This window comes from Cygnus olor, chromosome 1 (assembly GCF_009769625.2).
Source record: "Cygnus olor isolate bCygOlo1 chromosome 1, bCygOlo1.pri.v2, whole genome shotgun sequence".
NCBI classification, from domain to species: domain Eukaryota; kingdom Metazoa; phylum Chordata; class Aves; order Anseriformes; family Anatidae; genus Cygnus; species Cygnus olor.
Genome location: NC_049169.1, coordinates 32,940,517 through 32,967,275, shown reverse-complemented (window position 1 = coordinate 32,967,275; position 26,759 = coordinate 32,940,517). Strand labels below are relative to the sequence as shown.

Genomic DNA, 26,759 nt, shown 5'->3' with positions numbered 1-26,759 from the left:
GACCGTAATGTCCCAAATATTTCCAATTTTTCAGGAAGTTTTCATGAAGGTAATTGCACCAATTTGATTAAAATATTTTTTGCCTTTAAAAGATTAAAAGCTAGAAATATTTGTAGACTTACAATTCGGCTTCTAGTTGCAGGATTGAAAAATGTGTCTTTGTCTTGAATATAAAAGTTGGACAAATGTTCCTTTTCAAAGGGGGCAGTGAAAAACTCTTGCTCAGGCTTGATGATATTTTCATCCACTCTGAAGAGACTAGTAAACCAGTTGAATGCTGACTCTTGGGTTTTCAGGTCATCGGGCTGCAGAGGCAATTTGATGTGCATAACCTCTGCATATGTGCATAGCACTTCCCAAGGTGCATGCACTTTCACAAAAACAAGTTTTTCATCCAAAACCTAAATGCAAGAATATTAAAAATATATGTATAAGAAAATGAAAGCATTTTTCATAACACTTGTTAAACTATCCAGACCTTTCTTTCTCTTGACCTAATAGCTAGCTCATAGCTAGCTAGCAATGGCTCACAGATGATCTATTTGAAGTTGCATTTATTGTCCATCTTAGCAAACATACCATTAGCTTATGAAAAGACACTGATATGAGGTGGAAGCATGCCAGAGAGAATGGCCATGCAGCTATGGATGCTGATGGGCAATATGAACCACCAGTTTTGTAGGGAGAATGGGTGGAGAGAGAAGGGAGTCAGACCAGACTGCTGAATTACGGAAGTACAAAAGTTAGTACAGCAACAGAGCCATGTCAGGCTGTCAGGAAATGGTTTACTTCCTCATGAATGTGAACAGCCAGACTGGTTCCTTGTACATGCAGCAAGAGCTCTCATGGCATAAATCAAACAAACACAGTGATGTCATGGACTCTTGGGTCCAACTTGGGAGGAAGGGGCGAAAGGACCTTTTCAGGTGCCCACTTGATTACCAAGCACCAGTAAATGAACACTGGAAGTGACTGTCTTGCTCGTCTCCTGACAGACCCAGGCCTAAAGCTGTGGCCCTGCAGGAGAGGAAGGAAAGGTGGCTTCGTGACATTTTTATTCTGCCTGGATTCTGCACTGCCCTAGGGGCTGAGCAGCCCTCACAGTGCAGACAGCAGCTCTGACAGCTGCCATACATCGTAGCATTCTCCTGAGCTGCCCACAGACAGTGGTGTAGCCCAAAATACACAGACTGTGGCAGTTACAACTACTCTTACTGTGCCATGGCTCACGAGGAGCTGGGTCACTTACAGGAGCCCTGCACTGTCTTTCTGGAAGCGGAGCCCCTCCTTGGAGCATGGCCAGCCCTATTTATCTTCTGAGTCACAAGCAAACACCAACATCCCCACATCCCCACTTCCCAGCTTTTATTTTGTAGAGGGAGAAACAGATGCAAAGTTTACATGACTTTGCATCAGGTCAGAGAGATACTACTGACAGAAAACAAAACAAATCAAAAAAACACTAACTTTTTTTTATTCCTTAGAGTAGAAAACTGTTAAGTTCAATTTATCTATCCAATTCCTTATCCATATAGAGGAAGCTTCTGCTCTCAGGCACAGACAAAGGAGTGCAGACAAAGAAAAGAGCACTCACCGATCTTGTTGCTTCGAGTTGCAAGCCGTTGTTTATCAGGTTTGATTCATATACTTGTCTCTTCCTCTGTTAAAAGGTATTGAAAACTGTAAAGCATCTGTTCTGAATACATATGCACAGAAGAATAGAATTGCCAGAAGGAGATAACATTAACAAATTGGGACTCATTTATTTATTCATGAATAAAAGCTAGGCATGCAGCGCAGTTCTAAAAGTGACTTGGCGATACTACTTTTTTATTCCCTGACTGTTTTTATGCCATTCGGACATTGTTTTTTGTGTTTATATATTCTGTGCTTAAGGGATTCTGTGCCTCCTGTACAGCAACTTTGAGTTTTTTAAGAGGGAACAGTCCAATGGTTTCTGTAGCCTGGTTCTCTTCAACCAGGATAACTGTCTTAAGATCAGTGCTTAAGATCCAGTCTTCTTGTTACTGTGAAGGATCACAGTCAATGAATGATCCATTAGATGAAGTCTTAGAAACTTTGATAGGTACATGGAAACTGGTCTTCAGGACCAAATTCAAGACCCACCCACTCTAGGAGGCAAAAAGAGCAAAAGTCTTCAGGGGTTCTCTAGCAATTCTTGGAATTAATAATTTCTATCTTGTTAGTTCTTAACAGCACCATCTGCATGTAGCAATGGTCATGATGGACTCATTTCATATTTTGTAAAAAGATATTTCTTTGATCTCTTCTAAATTTTTCTGCCTTTTTGTTCCACTTAATATCATCTTCTTCTTGGGTTAGGGACAGGGAGATCCAAATATTTCAATCTGTATTCTTCTTTCATCAATACCTACCACATTTCTGCTTATTTGTCTCCTTTCTCAGGATAAAAACACAATCCCAAACTTTCAAAGCACTCTTCACAGAGATATCTCTCCATGTCCTACTAATTTATTTGTTTATTGGTGACCTCATAATGTTCTTCATGTTTTGTTTTTTTTTTTCTATGTATATATAAAATTGCACCTATACAATGCATATTTATAATATATATAATATGTTGTTACCTAGTGTCAAGGTAACTGTACCTTGATGAGGACACTTAGCATAGCTGTTGCCCATGAAATCTAAGTCTTCTCCTTATACTGAGAGTACTGACTTAGAATCCCAAATGAGAATGAGGTTTTTCCTCACAGCAATATATTTCTTTGCATTTGTTAACATTTCATGTGTAATAGCATTCTCCATTCTCCTTCAAAGCTAAATGTTCATGTTGTCTTGGCTTCCGAGTAAACTACATAACTATTTCCTCTGTGATTTTTGCTATATCATAACTCAATCCCCTTACCAGATCATTAAAAAATGTAGTACACGGGAGTTGTTTGTTATTCCACTATTAATTCTTCCACCATGATGAAAATTATTAATTTCATCCTACCTCTTTGCATTTTCCCTATACATGTGGTTTTTTGTAAGGTGAATAATAATGAATTATGAAAACATTTCAACATGAGCTCCGCTTTGTTTCAATTAATAAAAAAGGCACAGGTCTAAATACCTGTTTCATTTCTTACAAAATACACAGGGACGGATGCTGGGCAATTCTCATTTGTATAAGTCTAATGCTTTTTTTTTTTTTTTTTTTTTTAATCTTACTGTTCAGATTGCTTTAATAATTTCTTATGGCAAGGAGTTCCCCAAATTAATTATGCCCTCAAAATCTTAGAGGAATGTTGACAATATTAAGGTTTCTAACAATGCATTAATGCAAGTAGTGAGAAACAAAGCCCCTGGGAACCTTTGCTAATTAGGGGCTTTGCTATTTTATATAAATTATTGAATTATGTGTATGATAGTCTATGGAGAAGCTAGTCTTTTACCCAAAGGAGTCTACAGTGGTTTTGCATTGAGTGGGGAATACAGTGTAAAGATGTGATGGCTTATTTGGCTGGATTGTGGGACTGTTCCACGTTTATTTTAGTATACAGCATTCTGCTCAGCCACCTGCAAGGTTAAGTTGTAATAATAACATAACCATGGTAATGTTGCTGATCTAAAACTGACATTGATTTTGATAATAGAATAGCTAGCGAATAGACTGAGACACTATGACATATAATCATACACAGTCTTATGAAAAGGAAAGCTTAATGTAAATAAATACCAAGTGTTACAGGCATACAGAAGGGTTAGTTCTTGGGAGCTCCTTTTTCACCACAGTGCTTTCAGTGTTTCACCATTGTCTTGTCAGAGTCTGGAAATTGGTAGTAGATCACTAGCAGTTTTTTCTCTGTGTTTCATAAATGGTAGGGAGCACTTGCTTTGATTACAGCAATAGAAGAATGCCAACTCATATTTTTGTCTAGTTTCTTTTGAGCAAAGAGAAAAGTTCCCTGTATCAGTATCAGTGTGGCTTCAGGGGAACGATCCTAACAAGAAAGGAATGTTTGAATAGCCACCTGTGCCTTACGTGGCAGGCAACAGATTAAAGAGTTAGCAAGAGAAAGAACGCTGGGCCCACAGACTCCCCCATGGAAATCAGCTAAAGGGAGTAGAGCGGATCACTGTATCAATATTAGATGCTAACTCTCAGAGTTTATTTAATGATATTTGGAGGCTTTTCTGCCAGTCCCAACTGCCAGCATCAGGAAATTGATTGAGAAGCTCTACTTCTCTTGTGTTTTTAAAGTCAGCTTCTTTCCCTTGTATTTGAGGGTAATCATAAAAATGTGAAGCAGAATATGCTATAAAGGCTCTGATGCAGAAGAGTAAACCCAGAGAACTCCAAATGCGTATTTTCTGAGATACCCTATGATTTTAAGCCAGCCTCACAATTGTTTGAAACCTGGCTCATGGCCACACAGAACTGTCAATATTCCAGCCTATACCTACTCTCAACAGTGTGTCCTAGCCACCCTGTTTGGAAAGACTCATTTCTGGTCCCATGAATGTATGCAGTAACTTCAGAGTAATTCCCTCCTTCCATTTGTCCTTCCATCCACCAAGCAGTTTTGGTCTGGGGTTAACTCAGGAATAGATATTTCATTTTGGTGAGTTCCTGCTTCAAATCCTATCCAACCAGCAGAGATCAGAGCAGGTGTGGTTGACGTCCTTCAGTTTCAAAGGTCTCTTTCATCTTTGTTATCAAACTTCCTGGGTAGGTTGGCTGGGAACACCACAGGCATATAGAGCCTGCTATCCTCTACTGTGTCAAATTACAGCATGAAATGGCACAGAGCTATTGCTCGTTCTGTAACCCCAAATATTGTTCTTTCTCCATGGGTGTGTCACATGTGAGACAACACGAGATGTGCAATTGATTCGTTGAGCTATGCAAGCTTTTTGTTTTTGGCTATCTAATCTAAACAAGTCTAGAGGCAGGAACTGTTTGCTTATGAAGGCAAACTTCTCCAGCTTTGCTGAAGTTCCCTGTACAACTGTACATTAAATAAAAATAAAAATAAAAAATACAAGTATGTTATACTGTCTGTGAATCACAGGTTTTCATTTAATTTGCAAAGAAATTTTGGCTATTTCTACAAAGCACAGATTACTTCATGGCTGGAAATGAAGGTTTTGCCCACATTCCTTCTTAAGTTAGACAGCCTTTCAGTTTATTTCTGCTGGGGAGAAGCAGATGGACTAGAATGACACTCCACATTGATTTATTTTGAATATGTCTGACTGGCATTGACCCTTTAACTTTCAACAATGAGCTACTTGAGGATTCTGAAAGATAAAACTGGCATTTTGGAGCATTCTGAGAAAGGATGGTGATATTTAATTTCTATTCTGATGGCATCCTATCCAGACAGATAGTGTACATAAATTGTTAAGTTTAAAAAACATGCTTTGGGCAGGGATTTCAATTACTTACAAGGCAGAGTTTCTGAAATCTGCTCCTGACAGTCTGATTTTTGCTTGTGCTTGCAAAAGTAATTGTATACCAACTTAGAAAGGTTTGGAGTTCAAATCGAGTTACATACATGAAATTTATCTGGTAACTTTTGTATCTGTAAATTATGTTAGAAACTCCCATGAAGATGTGATTTTGGTAGTTTGGTTTTGTCTCCTTTAAACCAGATTTCAGAAGCACATGAGAATGAGGGAAGCACAACACCACTAAACATCTCTGAGTGCTTCAGAACACCACATTTTTGTTCCTTCTATTCAAACTAGCCTTGTGTTTTTAGATTTTTTTTTTCTTTGTCTCCTCTGAACCATTTTCCAAAGAATGTTATTAATTAATATAAATTAACACTGGGCCATTTTCTCAATTACACTTATGCACTTCTTTTTAAAAAGGACAGAAAGCCATTTAATATAATGATGGTCTTAGGATCTGATTCTCCTCTTGCTACTGAGGAATACACGGATCTGTATCCCATTTCTGTGAACACAGTAAGATGGATACCTAGGTTGAGGTCACATTTTCAAATCTTTCCCCTAACTTCAGTAGGCAGCTGGGGACTCCTCTACTCTTACTATTAACAAAACAGCCAAGGGCAACTCCCCAAATTTTTCATTTCAGAAAAGGGAATCTACAGATGTCCTCTCACAATTTCAGTTCTGCCCTGACATCTACATCATGCAGTCAGGTGGGGTGTAGTGCGAGTCAGACAGAATTCATCCCAGTGACTACATTTCCTGGTCCCTACCTTGCACAGACCTGTAATGGCGTGCTTGGCAATGAAGACTTTGATGGCAGCCTCAGTGAGGTGAGGATTTCACCCTGTGAGAACAGACTGGATCTGCTATTCCTTAATAAGTTGGAGTTTCAAAAGTCTGTGAACAGTAAACCCCACACAAATCCATCAGGGGAGTCAAAGAAAGAGTAGTATGAGCAAGGGACCTATTCAGGCCTAAAGCACCTTGAATTACAAGAGATACTGTTCATAAAATTTGTCATTTTTAGTTTGTCACTGATCAGAGACAGTGACATATGCAGTAGTTAAAGATGATTGCAAATGACAACACTCCTCAATTTGGTACCTCGCATTTCATCACAGGGGCAGAACTTATTTGCCCCCCCTAAATATATAACCAAATAAACAACATTGTCATTGAAGACAAGTTATCAATTAGGTTTTATGCTTACAGTAATGATATCTATATATATCTTGGGCAGCAGCATCTCCAAATCTTTCTGGGAATTGTGGTAGACCAAAATGTTAATTCTGTCATAGGAATACAGCTTCCTCTGCTTGCATAGCAAATGACCTCAAGAGAGAGTGTGCAACTCTCTATTTCTGAGGTGACTGAAGTGCTTTCATGCTTGGAGCTGACCTGCACCGATCCCATGCTAAAAAGTTAGAAAATCTGAATCTATTTAACGTTTAAAAGATTGTTCCCTCAACAATAGATAAGGGAAATGTATTTCTAAACTAATGATGCCTGTATGTGAAGCACTGGGAGGAGGGAGTCAGTAGTTCTGAGCTGTATCACAAGAGCTTGGTTATGACCAGGTGACTCATTTCAGCTTACATTACAGACTCATTGAACATAATCCTTTCTTCATTCCCTCTTCTCCTTCCTTTACCTTTCGATGTCCTCTGGTACCTTACCCTTTGTTTGTGTAATATTTTGTCTGTTTCATGATCAGCTTTGGATTTGGTCATTAGTTCTCCAGCTCAGTGTCATCATACTTGTATCCATTGTTCTTGTCCTTGAAAATCCTCTTCATCCTAGTCTCCCACTCTGCTTTCTTCTGCCCTTTCAGCACTGTATATGTTCCCAATATCAAAATTCTTGCCCATGCCTTCCTCAGTACTCCTATTGCTTCAGATTCTTCCTGTCCTTGGAAATCCCAGCTGTGACAATTGCTGGCACCTCTGTCAATCATCTTCCTGCTGACACACCTTCACCATCCCTTGCAATCTCAGAGAATGGTAATGGCAGAGTTGTTAGGTAATTGAAAGCAGGGTCAGCTCTGAGGTCAGACCACGTTGGTCAGGGAGCATTTGTTCAGGTCTTGAAAAGTCAAAGGATGGAGACTGCACAGCTTCGCTGTGGCAACCTGCTGCACCATCTTCAAAGTTTATCCTTATCCAGTCTGAACCTCTTGTTTCAGTTTGTGCCTGTTGTTTTTTGTTGTTCTTCCATGCTGTACTGTGAAGAACCTGGCTTTGTCTTCCTGGTTACCTCCTTGTAGCTACTCAGGAGCTGCTGTTAGATCACCCCAAAACCTTCTATTCTCCAGGCTGAACAAGGATAACTCTCTCAGCCTTTCCTCACAGGGCTAGTGCTCCAGCTCCTGACCATCATGGTTTCCCACCACTGAACTTGCCCTAGACCTTTGAAAACAAACTCTAAGTGCATTACCCATGATTTTCTGGTCTAATTATTCATGGTTTGGTTCTGACTAATGTCCTAAAATTAATGTTGCACTAAAAATACTATTCCATTGCTCATGTTTAATTTCCACCACTATTTGGAAAAGACACTTGTTGTATTTTTATGTACATCTGGGCAATGGCCAAATATTCCAAACATAAATATAAAATGCTAATTGATATATATATATATATATATAAAGTTTCTAAAGGGGCAGCTTCTTGTTTCTAATTACCTCTTTCAATTTATTTTTATTGCTGATCCTGTGGTCATGTGTAATGCAACATCCACCCACTGCAGGACTCTCTTAAACCCTACTAACCACATTCCTTATAGCTGCCCTGATAATGCCAATGACAACACTGTGAAATCAATATCAACCAGCTAGCTACAGGCCTTTTTACTCCTACTCTCCTCTTTCCAAATGGCAAATCATTGTTTGTATATGAGCTGCTTTCAGTGGTGTCTTTGTCCTTGCCTATCTCTACCAGAGACTGCTGGAACACGGGGAATTGCTAAATCAGAGGAGGAAGTGGTGGGAGGGAGAGCGCAGATTCCAAGGGGACTACAGTCCAGTGGATGCACATTTCTCAGGCAGTTCACAATTTAAAAAGTTCAGTGGCATGACTGAGCTTGTTTTTGTGGCTTCAGATGCCATAAGGAATAAAGTCCACTGATAGACTTACCAAAATAATTAAAAAATAATTTTTAAAAAATAATGCATGCTTGTTGTTCACAGCTGCTAAGAAGCATCAAGCAGTCACTGGCCTGAGTCAAAATTTTTTTTTTTTTTTTGCAAGGTCCTTAGATAGGGCCAAGCTGTTAAAGTGTCAAGGGAAAGAGTGATACCTGGAGAAATCATGGTAGCAAAGTAACATACAGGTGTTTCCCATAAAAGACTTAGGTACTTTACTGGGCAGAATGTCAACACCTATATACATGACTCTCATCTAGATCACCTGTTCAGCTGCCTCCTTCCAAGGTTTCCCCTGAATACCCTGATTTTAATACCAAAGTCCCCTAGGGGCCTAATTCAAACACTGTAAATATAGAAAATTGTCCTAGTCTGAAGATCTTGTTGTCTAATTCTAACTGGGATCCTGACACCAGCATTTTTCTGCTCACATCTCCTGAAGGGTTCCTTCCCAGGAGCATGCCCTGAGGTCACCCAGCACGCACTGGCAGACACAATATGCACTATTCTGCCCATTCACACAAGTCTATTGGCTTGAACTCCCCTCTCTTCACTGCTCAGTCCAATGGGCTTAAGAGCACTCCTAAGGCAGGGCAATGCCATTGCCACTCTGGGTGAGGGCACTATCTTTTCTGCACACTGCTCTAACACCCAACAAATGACCCAGATTTATAGTAAAAATAACTTACCTTTTGCTTTTTACGATCAATCCTCTTATGAGTCATTTTTTTGGTTTCATCTTCGTACACCAAAACAAAGTCGATTCTTCGCTGCCCATCACTGAAGAACAAGGAGTCAGGCTTATTGTCAAAATCGGCCTGTAAGACAGGTAGGATAGGTTAACATGAAGGATTTTATTCACTGCTTCCTTACTTGCTTCATGTTACACAGAACATCAGTGAAAAGAGAAATTCAGCACATGTTAGACATATAACAAGGAGTCAATAGTGACATGAAAATTAGCATGGAGTAAGCTACAGAAAAAATCTGTCCAGAGGAGTTTGGCAGGTCTCTGCATGACATAAGGACAGCAGTACTTTGACCTAATTTTCTTCTTTAAAAATTGTGCATTAGCTTTTGGCGATGGGAGGAGCATTGGGATGTAGCACCATTTCTAAATAATGCATCTGTCAAGTAATTTACATCCTGTCATGATACAATATTCTGTCTACAAGATATGTCGTCTCCTGATGGGAATCTCAGAATTAAAGCATACCCATCTGTCTTCTTACCTGCCAGAAGTTTCAGCATCTCTGCAATTAAAAAAAAAAAAAAAAAAAAAAAAAAAAAAAAAAAAAAGCAGTTTCATGCACGTTGATTCAGAACAATCATTGCCCAGAGAATAAAGAACATGGCCAGGCTGCAGATGAGTTCTCAGAATGGACACATTCTACACAGATTTATTTATTTCTCTTTTTATTAGCAAAATCTCAGCAAGCAGAAAATGTTGTGTGCTGCACATCCATCATGTTAAAATATATGCCAAAATAAAAAGGATTAATATATCCATAAGCTATTATCTAGTCCCCAGAGGAAAGTAGAAAAGATTGTCATGCCCACTAATAGTATCTTAATGTGTTATTTCATGTGCGTAACAACACAGACATATTGATGATGGGGTAGCCTGAATTTTCAAGTAACGTTTTCGTAGATTATTAGAATACTCTGTGGGCACTATCACAAGTAACAACCCCCCTCTCAGTTAATATATAATTGTAATGCTATCAGAAATGTCATGTTATGTAATGAGTACGAAACTCTTAAGTTATTTGGCTGGATCCTTACATGGGATTAATAAGGGTAGTGCCACTGAGTTTAGAGGATATCAAGAGGACTCAGTGTTGCATTACAGATGGTAAGATCTCAAAAACTAGCAAGATTCCCATACAGAACTGCAGAGGAGCTTTGGCTTCCAGACATCTGGGCATGCAGGGTGGCCTAGGACAGACTCAGGCCAGGCAAAATGACCCAGAGTAATCTCTAGAACATGCTGTGCCTTTGGGTTCATGGAAAAGATTCTCAAATGTCATCTCCCTGAAATCTCCCTGTCAGTGCAGACCAAGCCTCATGAGGGACGCCAGGCATTCCAGCCACACGGGGTAGAGTTTTGGGAATGCCTGGTCCACAGGAGGGTTCAGAGAAATGTGGCTTTGGTGTCAGAGACTCCCTGCCTGCAGCCTGCAGAGGTTATTCTTCAACTGTAATAAAACTGGCGAGAATGGCAGCTGTCAGTTCAGGAGCATCCTGGTTCCAGGGGACAGGCAACATTTTAGGAATAACACATCAGTGTTTCCAAAACAAAGTTTCCCTATGAGTTTTATTCTAAACCTCTCCCTGTAGACTATTTTGTTACTGCTTATTGGCTGGGTCAAAACAAGGGTTGACCGAGAAGTGTCTCCCCATAATTAAGACAAAAATTCCATAATTTAAATAAACTGAGGGGAGTTTAAACTCAATACTTTTTATGTTGTACGTACAAAGGCTAGAAACTGTTGCAAAGGAGGTTCTGTTAACATACTTGCTTCAACAGTTTAAACAGATTCTCGGTTAGAACAGTTCTCTTTGAATCCCACATGTGCTGGGAGATTTGTGACAACCTTGACAGCAAGCAGCTGCTGACATACATACATACATATATATATATATATATATATATATGTGGTGACATACGGCTGCTATACAGATATGTCATATGTTAGTTCACAGCCTGGCCTAGGACTCGGGAAACACCTAAGCAGTCACCAAATCAACAGACAGCTGCACACAGCAATGGTTTAGGAAAAAGGGTTTAAGCTTTCAGATGTCATCACCAGACTACAATGGCAGGGAGCATCTCCATCACGCAACACAAGTCACAGACCCAAATTTCTAAATTCATGAGAACTAGAGCTGGAGAAGTCCCAACAAGCAACCAGACTTGACCCTGATGAGATTTCTTCCTACTGAGGACTAACCATAGACATAGACGCTTGTGTATGGTCTCCATCCATGAGCTGCCTGCCATTAGGTGTTGTCTGAATGTGAGCACCACATGCTGTGCTTAGCAGAGATGCAGTCATGAAAAGTGTGATGTCCTGAAGCCCTGCTACACACAGAGCTGCTAACCCTTGGCTGCACAGCTGATGCCTCTCCCTAGCTCCAGGGCTGCAGACGGGACTGGTCAACGATGAGGCTGAGAAAACCTGTGCAGACATCAGGCACCACTGAAGCAGAAGGTGGTATGAACCAAGTTGAAAAGTCACCATCGTCCTCTTCTCACTTTTCACTAGCAGCTACAGTCCCTGCTGGGAGCCTGCCTGGGAGGTGCTGGCACAGCAGCGCAAGGGTGCAAGGAGAACGGAGGGCAGCTAGACCCTGAGCATGAGCACAGCCCCTGCAGCCTCCGTGCTCCTCTGGGGCCCCAGCAAACTCTGTTCCTGGCTAAAATTGCCCTGTGTTGCAATGCTGGAAACACAGAACCCAGCCTTGTGATAATGAGTAACAAGGGGAAGTGTTACCAGTGCCTAAAATGGAAGGATTTTTAATTGCGCCTCTTCTTCTTTTGAATCTTAGAAACAGCAGCCTAATGATTTTGTCTAAAGAGAAAGAGTTTTGCTGTGAAATTTAAGCACTTGAAAGCGTAAAAGTAGTAAGAGCTTTCAAGTGTTTTTTCCTACAGCTTTTAGTTATTTTCCCTATATGACCTATGCACAGGATAGAAAAGAAATAGCAAACAGCAAATGTAAGATCAAGCTTTTCCTAATTTGTGATTGCATAACTTCACTAAGTATCTTTTTCCTTTGAACCTTGTCTCCTTTAAGCATATAAAACTTACGTGTAACTTAGTGGTAACTGGCTTAAATGGATAGACAATAACCAGATGCTGATGTTGCCTATTAATCAGCATCCTGACTCATGAATTTACTTATGTATGTGTTTTTGTACACATTAATATATGCATGTTACCATACACATGCACCTTTTTATACATATCAGACTATGAATATATATAATTGAATACAGTCAAAAGATTAATCAGATTTGGACTGCCTGAATCCAGATACACAGAATTTCATACTCCTGAAGCTAACTTCTTAGATGTAATCTCCATTGTTTTTAATTACTAGGGCAATGTCCTATTGACCTATCAATAGACACTTTATATATCAATAAAGTAATAAAGAGTTGGCTCATTAAGCCTGAATACTTAAGAGATCAAGATTAAGACCCACACAAATCAATTGTAACATAAAATTTAATGTTGCTTAATTAAAAGTAAGAAGTAAAATGCAAAAGGGAACGTAATAGTTAAAGTTCTGACAGTGACATTAGCTTAGATGTGTGATGTGTCTTATAATCCCCACTGGATAGTTTGTAATGAAAAATCATATATTATTCAATGTAATTACCAGAGGAAAAACAGGACTGGAAACAAAAAATATGTGCTGTACACTGAAGTTAATAATTCCTTGGAGACAATGTTTGCTTTGTTAATATGCAATATTATTTGACAATATTACAAATGTTATTATCAGGCAAATGAATACAAGCTTGTGTGCATACACACACACACACACATACACACGTACATTAATAGGGCTGAAATTCCAATACATAATTTTGCTTAAGTATCAGTAGCACATTATAACCAAAAATAATGAACAGGCCCATTGATACCTCTTTGTTATGGAAGAAACAAACATGGGGTCTATTTATGGCACTTTCTAATTTTCTTAGCCTCAGCATAATCACATTTTAAGTACTAAGGGAGACAATCATTTTTGCACTTTAATGTTATAATAATACCTGAGTGGATAGCAGGTTAATATTGATTAACATCATTAATGAATAAAAAAATACATTTAGCTGTAAAATACTAATGATATTTAGCACATACTCCGCAGTGCTGTACAATCTCCAAGTGCTGTACATCAATTGCTTGCCTTCCACAGTGAGACAGGGAGCCATTAGCTGTATTATTAGCAGGAGGAACCTGCAGTTGTTTGGATCACTTCGGGTACCTCTACCTGAGCTAGCCCAGAGGCAGGGCATCCACCTTCGTGTGGGTGCACCCCTGTGTTTCAGGCCACATCAGGGAGCAGATCAGTGGATATTAGCTCCGGGGGGTGAGACCGGTGGTGGTCTTTGTTAACAAAAAGCCCAGAAATGTGTATAATGCTGACGTTACATCCTCAGCATCAAAAGTGCTGTTTTATAGACCTGGAGCTCTGGTCCTTGCAAGCAGCTGCTGTGCACGTAGAGGGAAGCGAGGCTGGGAAACCCTGCACTGCTGCTGATGCACATGTCCACACGAGGTGCCTGCAATAAGCACTCCCTGACCCTGGTCCCCAGAGGTCTGGCATCCAAAACTAAGTGACCAAAAACCAGTGGTGGGGCTGACCCTCAGACCCTCAGAGCTTCTCAGGAGGGCGGCTGCTGCCTGCCCTTCTCCACGTGTAACCAGGCTTGCTGGTATCGAAGGGGAGTTGCCGTGTCTGACTCTGGAGACTGCGCCCGTAGCCATGGCTACACGCGTTCGCTGCGGCAGAAGATGAAAGTAGACCTGAAGTTACCCTCAGCAGCAGCGATGCTGCATTCCAGGGGAGGAGAAGCAGTGGCTTTACACAGCCTTCACTTCTCCAGGTTCCTCAGGGCATTACATTGTTAAACAAACGGTAGGAATAATGGTGGGAAGGGCAGCACAGAGGCAAGAATGAAAAAAATATATGTGAATGGGATTTGCAGTTATTTATTACTTACTACATCCTGAACAAGCATGGTATTGTAAATTGATTTTTTAAATAGCAAGAGATTCTACAGGAATCTCTTCTGCCGGAAGGATAAAAGATGTGCTTTATTTTGTCTGCATGAGCCTTTGGTGTGACTGTCAATAGCAGCAAATGTAATCATTACTGGAGGGATAAACTACTTGTCTACAAGCTCACATAGTTTTCAGATAGCCTCAAAACAGGTTCCCGCAGCATAGCAGGAGGTAAATCAGTGTTGGGAAAGGAGAGCTGAGTACAGCCTGTGTAACATCGCCTCTGCTGACGGCACCTGCGGAGAGTCCTCATGCTCGAGCATGGAGCCCGCCTGGCGGAGCACCCACGGATTACCTGTCAGCTGCGGGTTTTACCTCCATGAAAATGTCACTATGCCTGTTTAGGGACACGTTTATTTCTTTCTACAGGCCTCAGGAACCTTCTCCTCCAACCAAGTAATTAAAAAGGAAACACATGATATTACCAGGATATCACGAAATATCATTGTTCATAAAGCGCGTTGAGCTTATCTGGTGGGAATGTTACAGAAATGTAAAGTTCTTCTTATTACAGCGGCTATTTCACAAGATCTGTAATTACTTTACATTCTGAGTGACCAATAGAGACAACTGCTCTGACACCAAGACCAACAAAGTATTTGCTTCCTCAGGATATAAATTTATTTGCATACCACATGAAACTAACGTTGGTGTGTCTCCATAGGGCAATAAAACTGTAGTGCATTTAACATTTTTCCTTGTGACTCACATTTGCTAATAAAAACAGAGGGCTGTGTCAGTTCTGTTTTTAGCAACAATGAGATTATTAGCAAGATCACAATCAGAAGTGTTTTTTCTGTACCCCAACATGCAAAGACGTTTTTGGCATGTAGTAAATCGAAGCAAACCGAGACTGAAGATTTTGTGCAAAGTGGAAATACACGGGGTGTCATTGCGGTCATATATTTCTGTCAGCAGAAAGCAGTTGGGAACTGGCCAGGCATTGGGAAGCCTCATCCCCGGAGCTAACTTTAGATGAGACACCCACTGGACTTCCTGCCTGAGCCTGCGTGCAACTGCTGGCTGCAAGAGGAATTCCAGCTACTCTTGATTACAGACAGACCAAACGTCCTAAATTTTGAACAAAGGTGAAGACAGTACTCCCCTGAAAACCCTCTTTTCAGCACCTCTCACCCTTTTCTGGATGCAGAAGCTGGGAAATTCACTCTTTCAGAATCCTCTGAAGCCTTCCCACTACAGAAATTGCACTTGAGGGGCAGCACTAACTCAGTGACTGCATGAAGCACCTAAGGATTTATGCCAGAAATGGCTGCCTGTCTCCCAGATCTGGAGTTCCAGCTTGACAAACTGGGACATCAAGTTTTTCTAGAGGGCTTGGCAAGTCCTTTTCTTCAGAGAGCAATACCTTCAGGCCCATATGTGACTACTTCGTGCTAATGCAAACAGGTTACAGACGCCCCCCTTTGACACTGGGCAAATAAAAAAAGGTTGGATGCATGTAAACTTGTTAGCCTTGCACAGAAGCCCTATACTACAGTCAGGGGTAAAATCCAATTATCTAGGACCACATTAAGTTTCTCTAGTCATAAGACCTCTAATTCTTTTCCTGCATTTTCCTGCCACATTTACACCTTGCTGAAGTACTACAGACAACAACCTTCCTCACAGAATCTGGACTTTGTGGAGATTAATGTCCTACTCATGCTGAATGGGGCAGGGATCCCGTGACAAAGTTAGCATGTGATCCTGTAATTTGAGACAGCATCATAATAAGAACATGACAATTGTTATTAGTCGACAGCTTATTCAGTTTTGCCTTCTCCAAGATGAACTGCAAGATCAAATTCACAAAATACTTTCAGCTGGAAAACATAATCTAAGTTTAAAGAACTGGCACAGCACTTCCTTCAAATCTACAAACTATTCAGTTTTAGGTTAGACTTCCTATTCATAGAATCATAGAATATCCCGAGTTGGAAGGGACCCACAAGGATCATCGAGTCCAACTCCTGGCACCGCACAGGTCTGCCCAAAAGTTTACACCATGTGACTAAGTGCACAGTCCAATTGCTTCTTAAATTCAGATAGGCTTGGTGCAGTGACTACTTCACTGGGAAGCCTGTTCCAGTGTGCAACCACCCTCTTGGCGAAGAACCTCTTCCTGATGTCCAGCCTAAACTTCCCCTGCCTCAGCTTAACACCGTTCCCGCGGGTCCTATCACTGGTGATTACGGAGAATAGGTCACCTGCCCCTCCACTCCCCCTCGTGAGGAAGTTGTAGACTGCGATGAGGTCCCCCCTCAGCCTCCTCTTCTCCAGGCTGAACAGGCCCAGTGACTTCAGCCGCTCCTCATATGTCTTCCCCTCTAGGCCCTTCACCATCTTCGTCGCCCTCCTCTGGACACTCTCTAACAGTTTAATGTCCTTTTTGCACTGTGGTGCCCAGAACTGCACACAGTACTTGAGGTGAGGCTGCACCATCGCAGAGTAGAGCTGGAGTGCAGAGTAGAGCGGGAAGCGCAGTTTCTATTTCTAGCTACACCTGAGTGAATTAGCACACATCTATCTCATGGGCAGGCTTGGTAGAACCGAATTTTATTCAAGCTTTCTGGCCACTGAAAGTGACCGGTGGCAGACAAGGAGGCTGTGACGTGGAAGGAGCAGTGTGGAAAAGATGCTGCTAAAACTGAGCAGAAATTACAACTGCTGGTAAACATGAGTAACCAAAAATAAAAATTGATTTTGACAGTTGATTTTTAGTAGAAATAAAAATAAATTCTACCATGACTGCTTACAGGAGACTGCTCTAACCACAAGGTATACGACACTCTGTTTGTTCTGATGCTACCTCATTTCATATAAATACATAAAAAATAAAATTCATCGAACCACAAAAAGAGTCTAAGGAGGATTTTTATAACATGTTAGTCAGGGCCCTCAGTAGGGAAAGGTAAGGTCTTGGTTCCACTGCATGCTCCAGAAAACAATTAAATAGTTTTTCCAGAGACCAAAGCAGCATCAAATGAAGAAAACTCTGTCACAATTCTCAGAGGCAGGGTCAGGTGGGTATTGAGATCCCAGAAGGAAACTCAGTTTCTGGTAGATTTAGCATTTGTTTCCTACAGCAGAGGCAGGAACAAAACCACCACAACCCTTCACTATGACAAGTACTTTTCCAGCTAAGGTCTGAAGCAGCTCCCCTACAGCTCTGGTGCACCTTGGTGTACTTTGGGCTAAATCTATCCCTTCATTTACACTGCTTTCCAAACTCTATCACTATGGAAACTCTGTTTCTTTCTTCTATGATTCTGTTTCCAATTTCAGTTTGATATGAAGCAAAAGAGCTTTCTCTTTCGTGGCCAGGATGAAAAATAAATTATCTAAACAGCTCCATTCATAGTATCTATATATAAGACAAGGCAGGCTTAATCCAAATGCCTGAATATGAATGTTTGATTTCCATCTCACAACTTTTTAGCTCATTTTTTCTTGTATGGTATGCTCTTCTGGATGTATGAAGAAAACAGCATACTTCCTCATACACAAATAAATCAGCAGGATCTGTATCTCCACATACATAATACAGTTCTCCTCTGTGCAAACTGAAAGGGTAGCTAATATCATCATCAGCAGGCTGTCATTCCTTGAATAGTATTTAGTAGACAGCAGTGAGAGAAATGCACAAGCCATCTCAGTTACTTGTAAATAGTCAGTTTACAGGTCAATGTTTTGGACAGGGCTGTCTGGGAACCAGCTCCAGCTCTCATTACTTGGTGGCACCATTGCAGCAGTTTCTTGAATGGATTCCTGTATGCAAAAACCATCACCAGCTCAGGTGCTCAAAATTAATTGTCCCAGCAAGTAACTCTTGACACTGTTTAACCTGTTCCTTTAAGCTTTGTCCTCCCATGACACTGACCCACTTGTAGATGTAGCCTGAATAGGCAATACACACCTAAAGCCAATGACGCTGACCTCTGTCATTAGAGAAATGAAGTACAGAGATGTCTTTCTTGATTTCTGTGGGGCTTTTCCAATAGCTTTAGGATAAGTATATGATTTTATACCTTTTTGAATCCAGGCTTATAGCTCCCTGTGCAACTGCAGGCTGCACTTCTGTTGCACTAGGGGAAAAAATGAAATTGGATTCATCAGCATGCCATTTGGGCATCAGGTTGGCAAAGCATGTGCCACGGCACACCCAGTGGCGGGTTTGCTGGAGTCAACTAGCCAGTCCTTAGAGAAAATGAGATCTGAGACAGGAGATCTTCATCTAGAGCCAGAAGCCTGTTAGCTGCAGAAAACATTAGGTGAGCTGGGGAACTTTAAATTTGGCTAAGGGAATGGAGACCTCCAGGTCTTCTTCCTTTTTTGCCACCTAAGTCTCTGACTGGAGCAAGGCATTTCTTTTCCTCCAAGCCTTCTTTGAAGAAAGAGTCCTGAACTCACTTGTTGGCCAATGAATACCTGGGAGTGTTTGAATTTATAAAGTATATGTGTTTATATGTAGGGTGTGTTCCTATATTAATAGATATATTCATAGATATAGGAACACACAGAGAAATCCTATACATGCATACACAAAATTTTATATATAGAAAGGAGGTGTATGTGTGTATATCAGTTTATAGTGAATACGTATTTGTAACTAATCTAGTGACCTGTCACTTTTAGTTGAGTTTGGTGACCGTGTCAACCTGTACTCTCACACCTGAGCCAATGACTTCAGGTATCTTTAGGGAAGTAGAGATACAGCAACTCAGATTCAGTCACGCAGATGAACTGTGTGTGCTGCAAATGCAACAGAATGATATTCTGTTAGAACAGCTCTATCTGCTGTATACAAGAAATATTATCACTACTCATAGTTAAAACAAAGAAGTACCCACCCATTCTGGAGTATGAAGGTTTTGCTGCTCTGGCACAGTTCCGTAAGTGGGAATAATCACCTGGTTCAATTCCAAGACTAAAAATAAACAAACAAACAAACAAAAAAAGTCATTTTTTTTTTTTAATTAATGGTTTGCAGAGAAGCCACTTTATTACACTTATTGTCTCAGAAGAATATTTGTCCCTCAGACTTCAGTAGTAACCAACAGGTAGCAAGAGAGCAAAACAGATTTCACCATGATGACAAGTTAATGTTTGGTGATCCTGCCAACCAACCTAGTGATGCCATGCACCTCTTTGCTAACGTGTTATTTAGTGTTTCAGAAAACTCTGTCTATAGACTAGCTGTAGTGAGTAGTATTGTTCCATGAATAAGAGGACCAGAACTGGCTCCACCCGAACAAATAACCCTAGCTCATGCTGACTGTACGTAAGCAACATTAATTAACAGTACCAGGGAATTTTTCAGAAGTCCAGCAATGAGTGTGACACAGCTAGTGATGCTTAAAAAAGTCACTACATAACAGGAATGCCTTTCACATAACATAACGTCACAACTACAGGTTCAATGTGTATTGGTGCCCCAGTGGCTTTTTACCCGTTTCCCTAGTAATACCTGTTAGGAAACAAAACAAAACAAAACAAAGAAAAAAAAAAAAAAAACAGAAAAACAAGAAACACCTGCAAACTAACTTGTTTTCCTGAAAATAAAGCACAAATTAGAAATGATCTTGTGAAGTATGCTACTTTGTGATACCATTGTCAATTATGCTGGAAAAACTGACTACATTATGCTGGGAAAACTGACTACCAGATGCAGCACTGGATGGATACCATACAAATTCATCCTAATAAAGCTCCTGGAAATAAATTACTAGAAGGTCTACAATTTCTGCAACATTTTGGCTTTAGTTTCTTAACAATTTGGGGGTGGGGAGGGGTCTTAAGTAGAGGTTAGGTAACATCCTGAAGCTGAAGATAACATCAAGTGGCTGAGGGGAAGACTGCTTTTTGCCTATGCTTAGTGGGTAAATGGGCCTCATGCTATTTTTAGATGCTTAAAATACAGCATCTGAAGTGTTTTAGCCAAGTCTGTCCTGCACTGAGGGAAAGGTCATGGATGTAAATGATACCCAGTGTTGTCTGGAAAGGATAGCCTCCAATTAAAAAAAACACTCCAATACTTCAAAACATAAATAAATAAAAAGTACTCGAAAATAATCTAATCTATAGTACACTTAGAAGGATAATTAAATGCACATTAGTTACAATGCTAGAAACAACAGCACTTATATGTCTGAACTTTTTTTTGGCTTAAAAACTTCATTGATATGTAGCCAAATACATATAGAATACGCAATACTCAAGAATTTAAAAAATATATATTTTTCACTGATGATGTTCGCTTATACCAGCTGAAGATATGTCAAAACACTTAGAAATAGAGCACAACAAGATTGTGTTTGTTCAGCTCTACAAGTCAACAGAACTCCCTCATGGTTTCTACGTGGCTAAATTCTCTGGTTTAAGTACAATTTCTTACAGTTTGGTGAGGACTTTGTTCCAGATGTTGAACTGTCAGTTTCCAGATCTCTACTGTGGTGATAGTGCATAATACGGGGAGGAGAAAAAAGGAGCTCCGTGATTTTTTCCATCAACATAGCTTCAGAAACATCTGAGTCATAACCTCAAGGGTGGCCCAGTTGAATAACCAAAGTCTGTGACCTCCCAAAAGCATTAGAATCTTTAGAAACATTTGCCAGCATTTAAAAAGAAAGCAGTAAAATGTGGACTCGAGTAGCACACAAACATCGCGTGCTGAGACCATAATGTGAGAACTAAGAAAACATGGGCACATCTCAGCTGTAAGATTGCTGTATCCGCACACCATTACATTTTAATGTGTTCAACTCAATCTAATGTGAGAAGGGAAAATACATACTCCTGATGTCAGTGTAATGGGCATCACCCTACTTTCCTTTGGCATTCTTTATTCTCTATCTGGACACAAAGACATCCAAATACAAAGTGCTTCTGAAAACCCACAGAAGAGGGAATATTTCTGCTCACACATAATGGGTAGGGTGAAGGAGAAATATATAAGCATGTTGCTTTGAAACCTAAGCAACTGTTCTGAAACTCTGCATGTCATTACACAAGGCAAACAGATGTGGACAGCAACATCTCCAGACATGAAGACTTATGTCAGCCACTGAACTACAGTGACAAGAATCGTGCTTTGAAATGGCCTGTTTGTGAAGTCCCTGTGGTGTGCAAACGCACCCTCCTCAGTGCTGTCTAGAAATTCCTTCAGCCAGAACTGAAAGGAAGGGGGAAACATGGCATTCACAGCAGGAATGATAACTCCAGATCTCCCAAATCCTGATGTATCTGGGACTGGCAAGGAATATCCTCTGGAGAAATTTATACGTGAGTAAAATTTGCTTCTGCCTCAGTGTCTATGGCCACCATATCTTCCTCATAATATGGTAAATGTCAAGCATACTTTATCATTTTATCAATATTTATAATTTTAACACATTTTCACATGAAATACAGCCCAATACAATCCCTGGGTCATTGGTATAATGAAAGGACTCAAGCAAAAGGGGTTTGCTGTTCTCAGTTCTTCTAAGATATTAGCCCAGGACTTCTCTCAAATTCAGTGCAGCACTCCTTTGCCCTTCAGGACTGCCTCCCAAGGGACTCTGCCAACCAGCATCCTAAACAGGCCAAAGTCTGCCCTCTGGAAATCCAGCGTGGCAGTTCTGCTAAACCCCCTCCTTACTTTTCCAAGAATCAAAACCTCTATTAATTCATGATTGCTATGCCCAAGACAGCCTCCAGTCTTCACATCACCCTCAAGTCCTTCTCTACTTACAAGCAAAAATGTCTGTGTGGAACCAAAAATAAAGTGCCTTGACACTGCCTGAATGTGTGTTTAGGTCAGATGTATTCTGACAGTGGTTTGCTAGGACAGCTATTCCAATCTGAGCAGTTGTGGTTTTGGCTGGAAGAGGTGATTCCAGCCTCTCAGAGAGATAGAAATGGTACCTGCAAAAACTCAGCTTTGCCAGAAAAGACTGCATCCACACAAAGTGCTTTTCCCTACCTCCAAACTCACTCAATTTATTTCTCCCACCTCCCTTCTAGCACTATAATAAGACCAGTTTGAAGAAGAGAGGACATGAAAGAAAACTGCACCAAGAAAGTCTGGGGATGGACATTATGAAACACTTTCTAACAGTGAAAACAGTAGAACAGACTGCCTAAAGAGGCAGGTGGGGTCATGTGACATCTTCAACATCAGAGATTCTTCAGCACAGATTAGTTAAATGTGCTGGAAAATTCTGAGCCAAGTTGAACCTGGCTTGTACCTTAGGAGGATGGCCTGCATTAGCTTTTGAGCTCCTTTGCAGACCTCATAGTGTTCTCATAGTTGTGGCCAAAAAGATATTTTATATTAAAAAGCATTTCTGCTGATATATTTTGTCTTCAGAAGCATTATCACTCCTGTTAATATTTGGGTCAGAGCTCATCAAGTGCAGATGCTTATAACATTCTACCACTTAGCCAGTAAATCAAAGGAAGTGTAAGGGAGCAAAGAAATCTACCAGATTTGTGCTGGCATACTCTGACTTTAACTGACTGATACATCATTTTCTACCTTCAAGCAATTATAGGAACATATGCTTTTGTCAGAACATTTTATCTAATTTCTTTCAATTGTAATAATAGATTTTGAGTTCCTGCTTAGTGACAATAGTCGGTCTTTGTTCTTACACAGGATGCTGATTGTTGTAAAAATTTGAAGTACTAAATCTGTGCATGCTACTTTACAAGAACATCAATAGAACTAGGGGTAATGGTTTTAAAAGAAAGGAGGGTAGATTTAGATTAGACATTATGAAGAAGTTCTTTACTATAAGGGTGGTGAGACACTGAAAAAGGTTGCCCAGAGAAGCTGCGGATGCCCCATCCCTGGAGGTGTTCAAGGCCAGGCTGGATGGGGCTCTGGGCAACCTGGTCTAGTGGAAGGTGTCCCTGCCCATGGCAGGGGGGTGGAATCAGATGATCTTTAAGGTCCTTTCCTATCCAAACCATTCTGTGATTCTATGATCTCAGTAGTATCTGAAACCCACTACAAGCTGGAATTACAGTCTGGAAAATTGAAACTAAGCCCAGATTTTTTACTCCATCTTCTGAAAGATAAAATTGGGAGGGCATCGTACAGAGCAGTTGGGGCCAGTAATTAATTTTATGGAGTTCCTGCGTTTTGCAGAATCTCAGGTGTTGAAAAAAAAAAAAAAACATAATAAAACTACACAGCCCTAGGAACTGCTTTCATTTAGAGCCTGCTTTATAACAATTCATGTGAAGATAAGGAACAAATTAAAGAGATAGCAGCCAAACACTACACTGTGACCTCACATACAAGAGGCTGCCTGATAAGGCACAACCTTTTCCCAGCTGCCCACAGACTGGTCCGCAATCCAGGATACTGAACGACACTGCCAACGTTTCACACCTCACCTCAAATGTGCCCATACAGAAGTACTAACAAGTCTGTGTTAATCTCATGTTCTCCTTTACAGCCTGTGTCCATTCCACACTTTGGGGCAGGCCAAGGGATGAATCCTTCTGTTGAATCTATGAGTGGTTTGATTTATGAGCTTTATGGGCTTTGCTTTCTCACAGGTTGGCCAACATTTCTGACTAGATTGAATAAAGACCCTAAAATTTCTTAAGAGGCAGAGTAAAATGTCTAGTCTTTGCCTTAGTAATTTGATTTTGACTGTGAATTGTTCTGGAAGTTCAGCAATCTACCAATTGAATAATTCAATTTCAAAGGCTTTCACAAATAATACTACTAGCAATTTCTACCTATTACTATGGCAGAGGTGAGAGACAATCACACACTGATAGACATGGAAGCTGCTCTCCCTTTTGAATAAATATACAGAAGAATTAAACCTTTCCTTGGAGTCTGAACAGTGAAATAATAAGAGCCACTCAAGACACAAGCAATGGGGATAAAAGTTTTTTGAGAGTGCAAATTAAGAGGCCTGAGAACAGGGAAAAAGCAATACTCAGAAGGGAAAAGAAAGATGTTGTCCAAAAAATACTAATGACAAGAAAACCGCAAAGATATTGAGTAGGCTGATGTTTGAAAAGACCGCTGGGCTTGGCTCTATAAGCAAAGACATTGCCAAACATGCCTGAGGCTGCCAAACTTTTTGTGCCGAAGAAATTCTTGGCTATCATTGATTTCTTCTCTAATGGAAATAATCAAAGGTGAAAAGGGGCAGCAGCAGTCTCTAAGCTTGAAAATCACCTACATAAGCCAATCTAATAGACAGAGAATTGTTCTGAGAAGCAAGAATGGTTTTGCAACACCAAACTCATAGCACCTGTTGCTTCACTTCCCTCAACAAACCTGTGAGACATTGCAAAGGACAAGATCTTAGCCCTGGCACTGAATATGGTACCTCTTAAGCAACCATGCCTGCAAAGCCAGGAAGCAATGTCTAGAGTCCTGCCAGAGCTACACCATACAGCTTCTTAAGAACTGGACAAATCCTGGTAGGGTCTCCTTACCTCAGCACTCTGCAGCTGTGTTAGCTGAAGACCGGTTTTGTGATACCATCACTCATAGGAACCTGAGAGGCAAGCAAGCAAGAAGCCCCACCTCACAGGTCCGGCATCAGAAGCCACAGGAAAGCATGAAGGAAAATCCTGGATATGAACTGAGTCCTGCAGTAAATGAAAACTGCTATGAATCCCACTTTATAATCAAGTCAATTTGCTTTCACCTTATTTCTCAAAAAAAGAACAAACTCCTGCTGTCTTGCATAAAACTAATGTTTCAGAGAGAATCATCTTCTCAAAAGGATGGCTATAGACATATCCAAGACAGAGTACCACATGAGGAAATGGCAACCACTGTCTGTATCAAAACTGTGGAAATAATAATGAGCGGAGAGCATCATTAGCAGGTAAATGAGACTAAAGAGCTGGAGTAGTCTCTGACTCCCAGAAGGGAACTGAAGTGAAGCCACCATCCCAAAAGGGACTTAATGCAGATGTCAGCTTTCTTAAGAAGAACATCCAGCTCTCTGTCCCTTGGTCCAACTGTAGTAAAATAATGATATTGAAGTAGAAGATTCTGTCCTGGCTTTTGAGGAGAGAAGGGGGAAGAAAGGGTACAGACAAATTTATGCCATGTTGTTTTAAATGCTCTGGAAGATCAAAGAGGAGAACAGGAGTTGCCTGGCTGAAGAAAGGTTTTGCTTTTCTGATTCTTAACACTTACCCAGAAAATGAAGATATTCTAAACTTGAATATGAGCTCCCAGGCTATGAACAAAGAAAGGTTTGATTATGTGGTATTTAAACTAGACAAAAAACTGCCTTCCTTCCTGTTAATTTATATCAGATTTTATATCTTTCCCCATATACATTAATCTAATAGATATTAATTAAAAAGCCTCCCAGAACTGATCACAATTTGTTTTCAGGGCTGATCTTTGCATAAATTATTTTTGCAGTTCAAGTAAAACCATTGCAAAAGTGGAATTTTTCTGGAAACTGAAACTGTTGGACTGATATGCTGTTTTTTGACAGCCAAAATCTCTTTTCCTAGTGCAGAGTACTTCTTTATTGTATTTTATTTTTAATGTTCAGTTCAATCTATAGGAGTTCTTCAGATCTAAGAAACTGTAGGTATTGAAAAAGCAGGAACATGTATTTTCCTTCTAAAATCTCATGAATCAAAGAAAGTGAGAGACAATGAGATCTAGAGTTCTAAAACAGAATTAATCAAGGCACCCAACTTCTCTGAACTACTTCCCTTGTTTAAAAATTGGTCCTAAACATAAATTTTTCCTGATGGTCTTGATTCTTATATACCAACCCACATACAAGATAGTATAATTTAATCACCTGACAATTTAAAAAACAATGATCAGAGCTCTGTCTGTGTTGAAGTGACTGTTGCAGACTAGGTGTTCTCTGGGATAAAGGCTTTCCACCACTCACATGTGAGGGCAGCCATTAGGATCATAGGTTATGAATGGTTTCACTTCAGTTCACCAAAAGACCATTGTCTTGCACTTAGTTGGATCCATTCTTTTAAATTCAGTTATTTCACTGGAATATTTTTTAGTTTTATTTCATATTTATGGACCTTATTTGAAGAATATATGCTACTAAAATTTCTTAATTTTTCTAAAAAAAAGTATATATTTAAAGTAAAATTGAATTATTTTCATAACATACTATACATTATAACTTGTTGTTTAGAGTTAATAAGAGATCTATACAGCTGCTGTCGGTGTAGAAGTCCTATGGTTGCCTATGGATTTACAGTACATGAGAAAACTGATGACAATTAGTAATGCCAAAATGAATTTCCAAGCTGTCAAAAAATTATGTTCTTTGTGCAGTCACACAGAGCAGATATACAGGTATTGTCAAACCGAAACCTAAACTATGCCACATAATAAGAAAAAACATTGATTTCAATTTCTGATGTACAAGT

At 40.2% G+C, this 26,759-nt stretch overlaps 1 protein-coding gene across 4 annotated transcripts in view; it reads right to left on the bottom strand.

Moving 5' to 3' along the window:
* The window catches only part of ANO6 (anoctamin 6), a 75,698-nt gene that overhangs the window by 27,980 nt on the left and 20,959 nt on the right, over positions 1 to 26,759 (bottom strand). For all 4 annotated transcript variants that reach the window (XM_040551712.1, XM_040551720.1, XM_040551698.1 and 1 more), the window contains exons 2-5: positions 19,220 to 19,296; positions 9,259 to 9,387; positions 1,595 to 1,660; positions 123 to 401 (exon numbers count right to left, since the gene is read on the bottom strand). In XM_040551712.1, coding sequence (XP_040407646.1) covers positions 123 to 401; positions 1,595 to 1,660; positions 9,259 to 9,294 — 381 coding nt within the window. In that variant the 5' untranslated portion in view covers positions 9,295 to 9,387; positions 19,220 to 19,296. The remainder of the gene's footprint in view (positions 1 to 122; positions 402 to 1,594; positions 1,661 to 9,258; positions 9,388 to 19,219; positions 19,297 to 26,759) is intronic.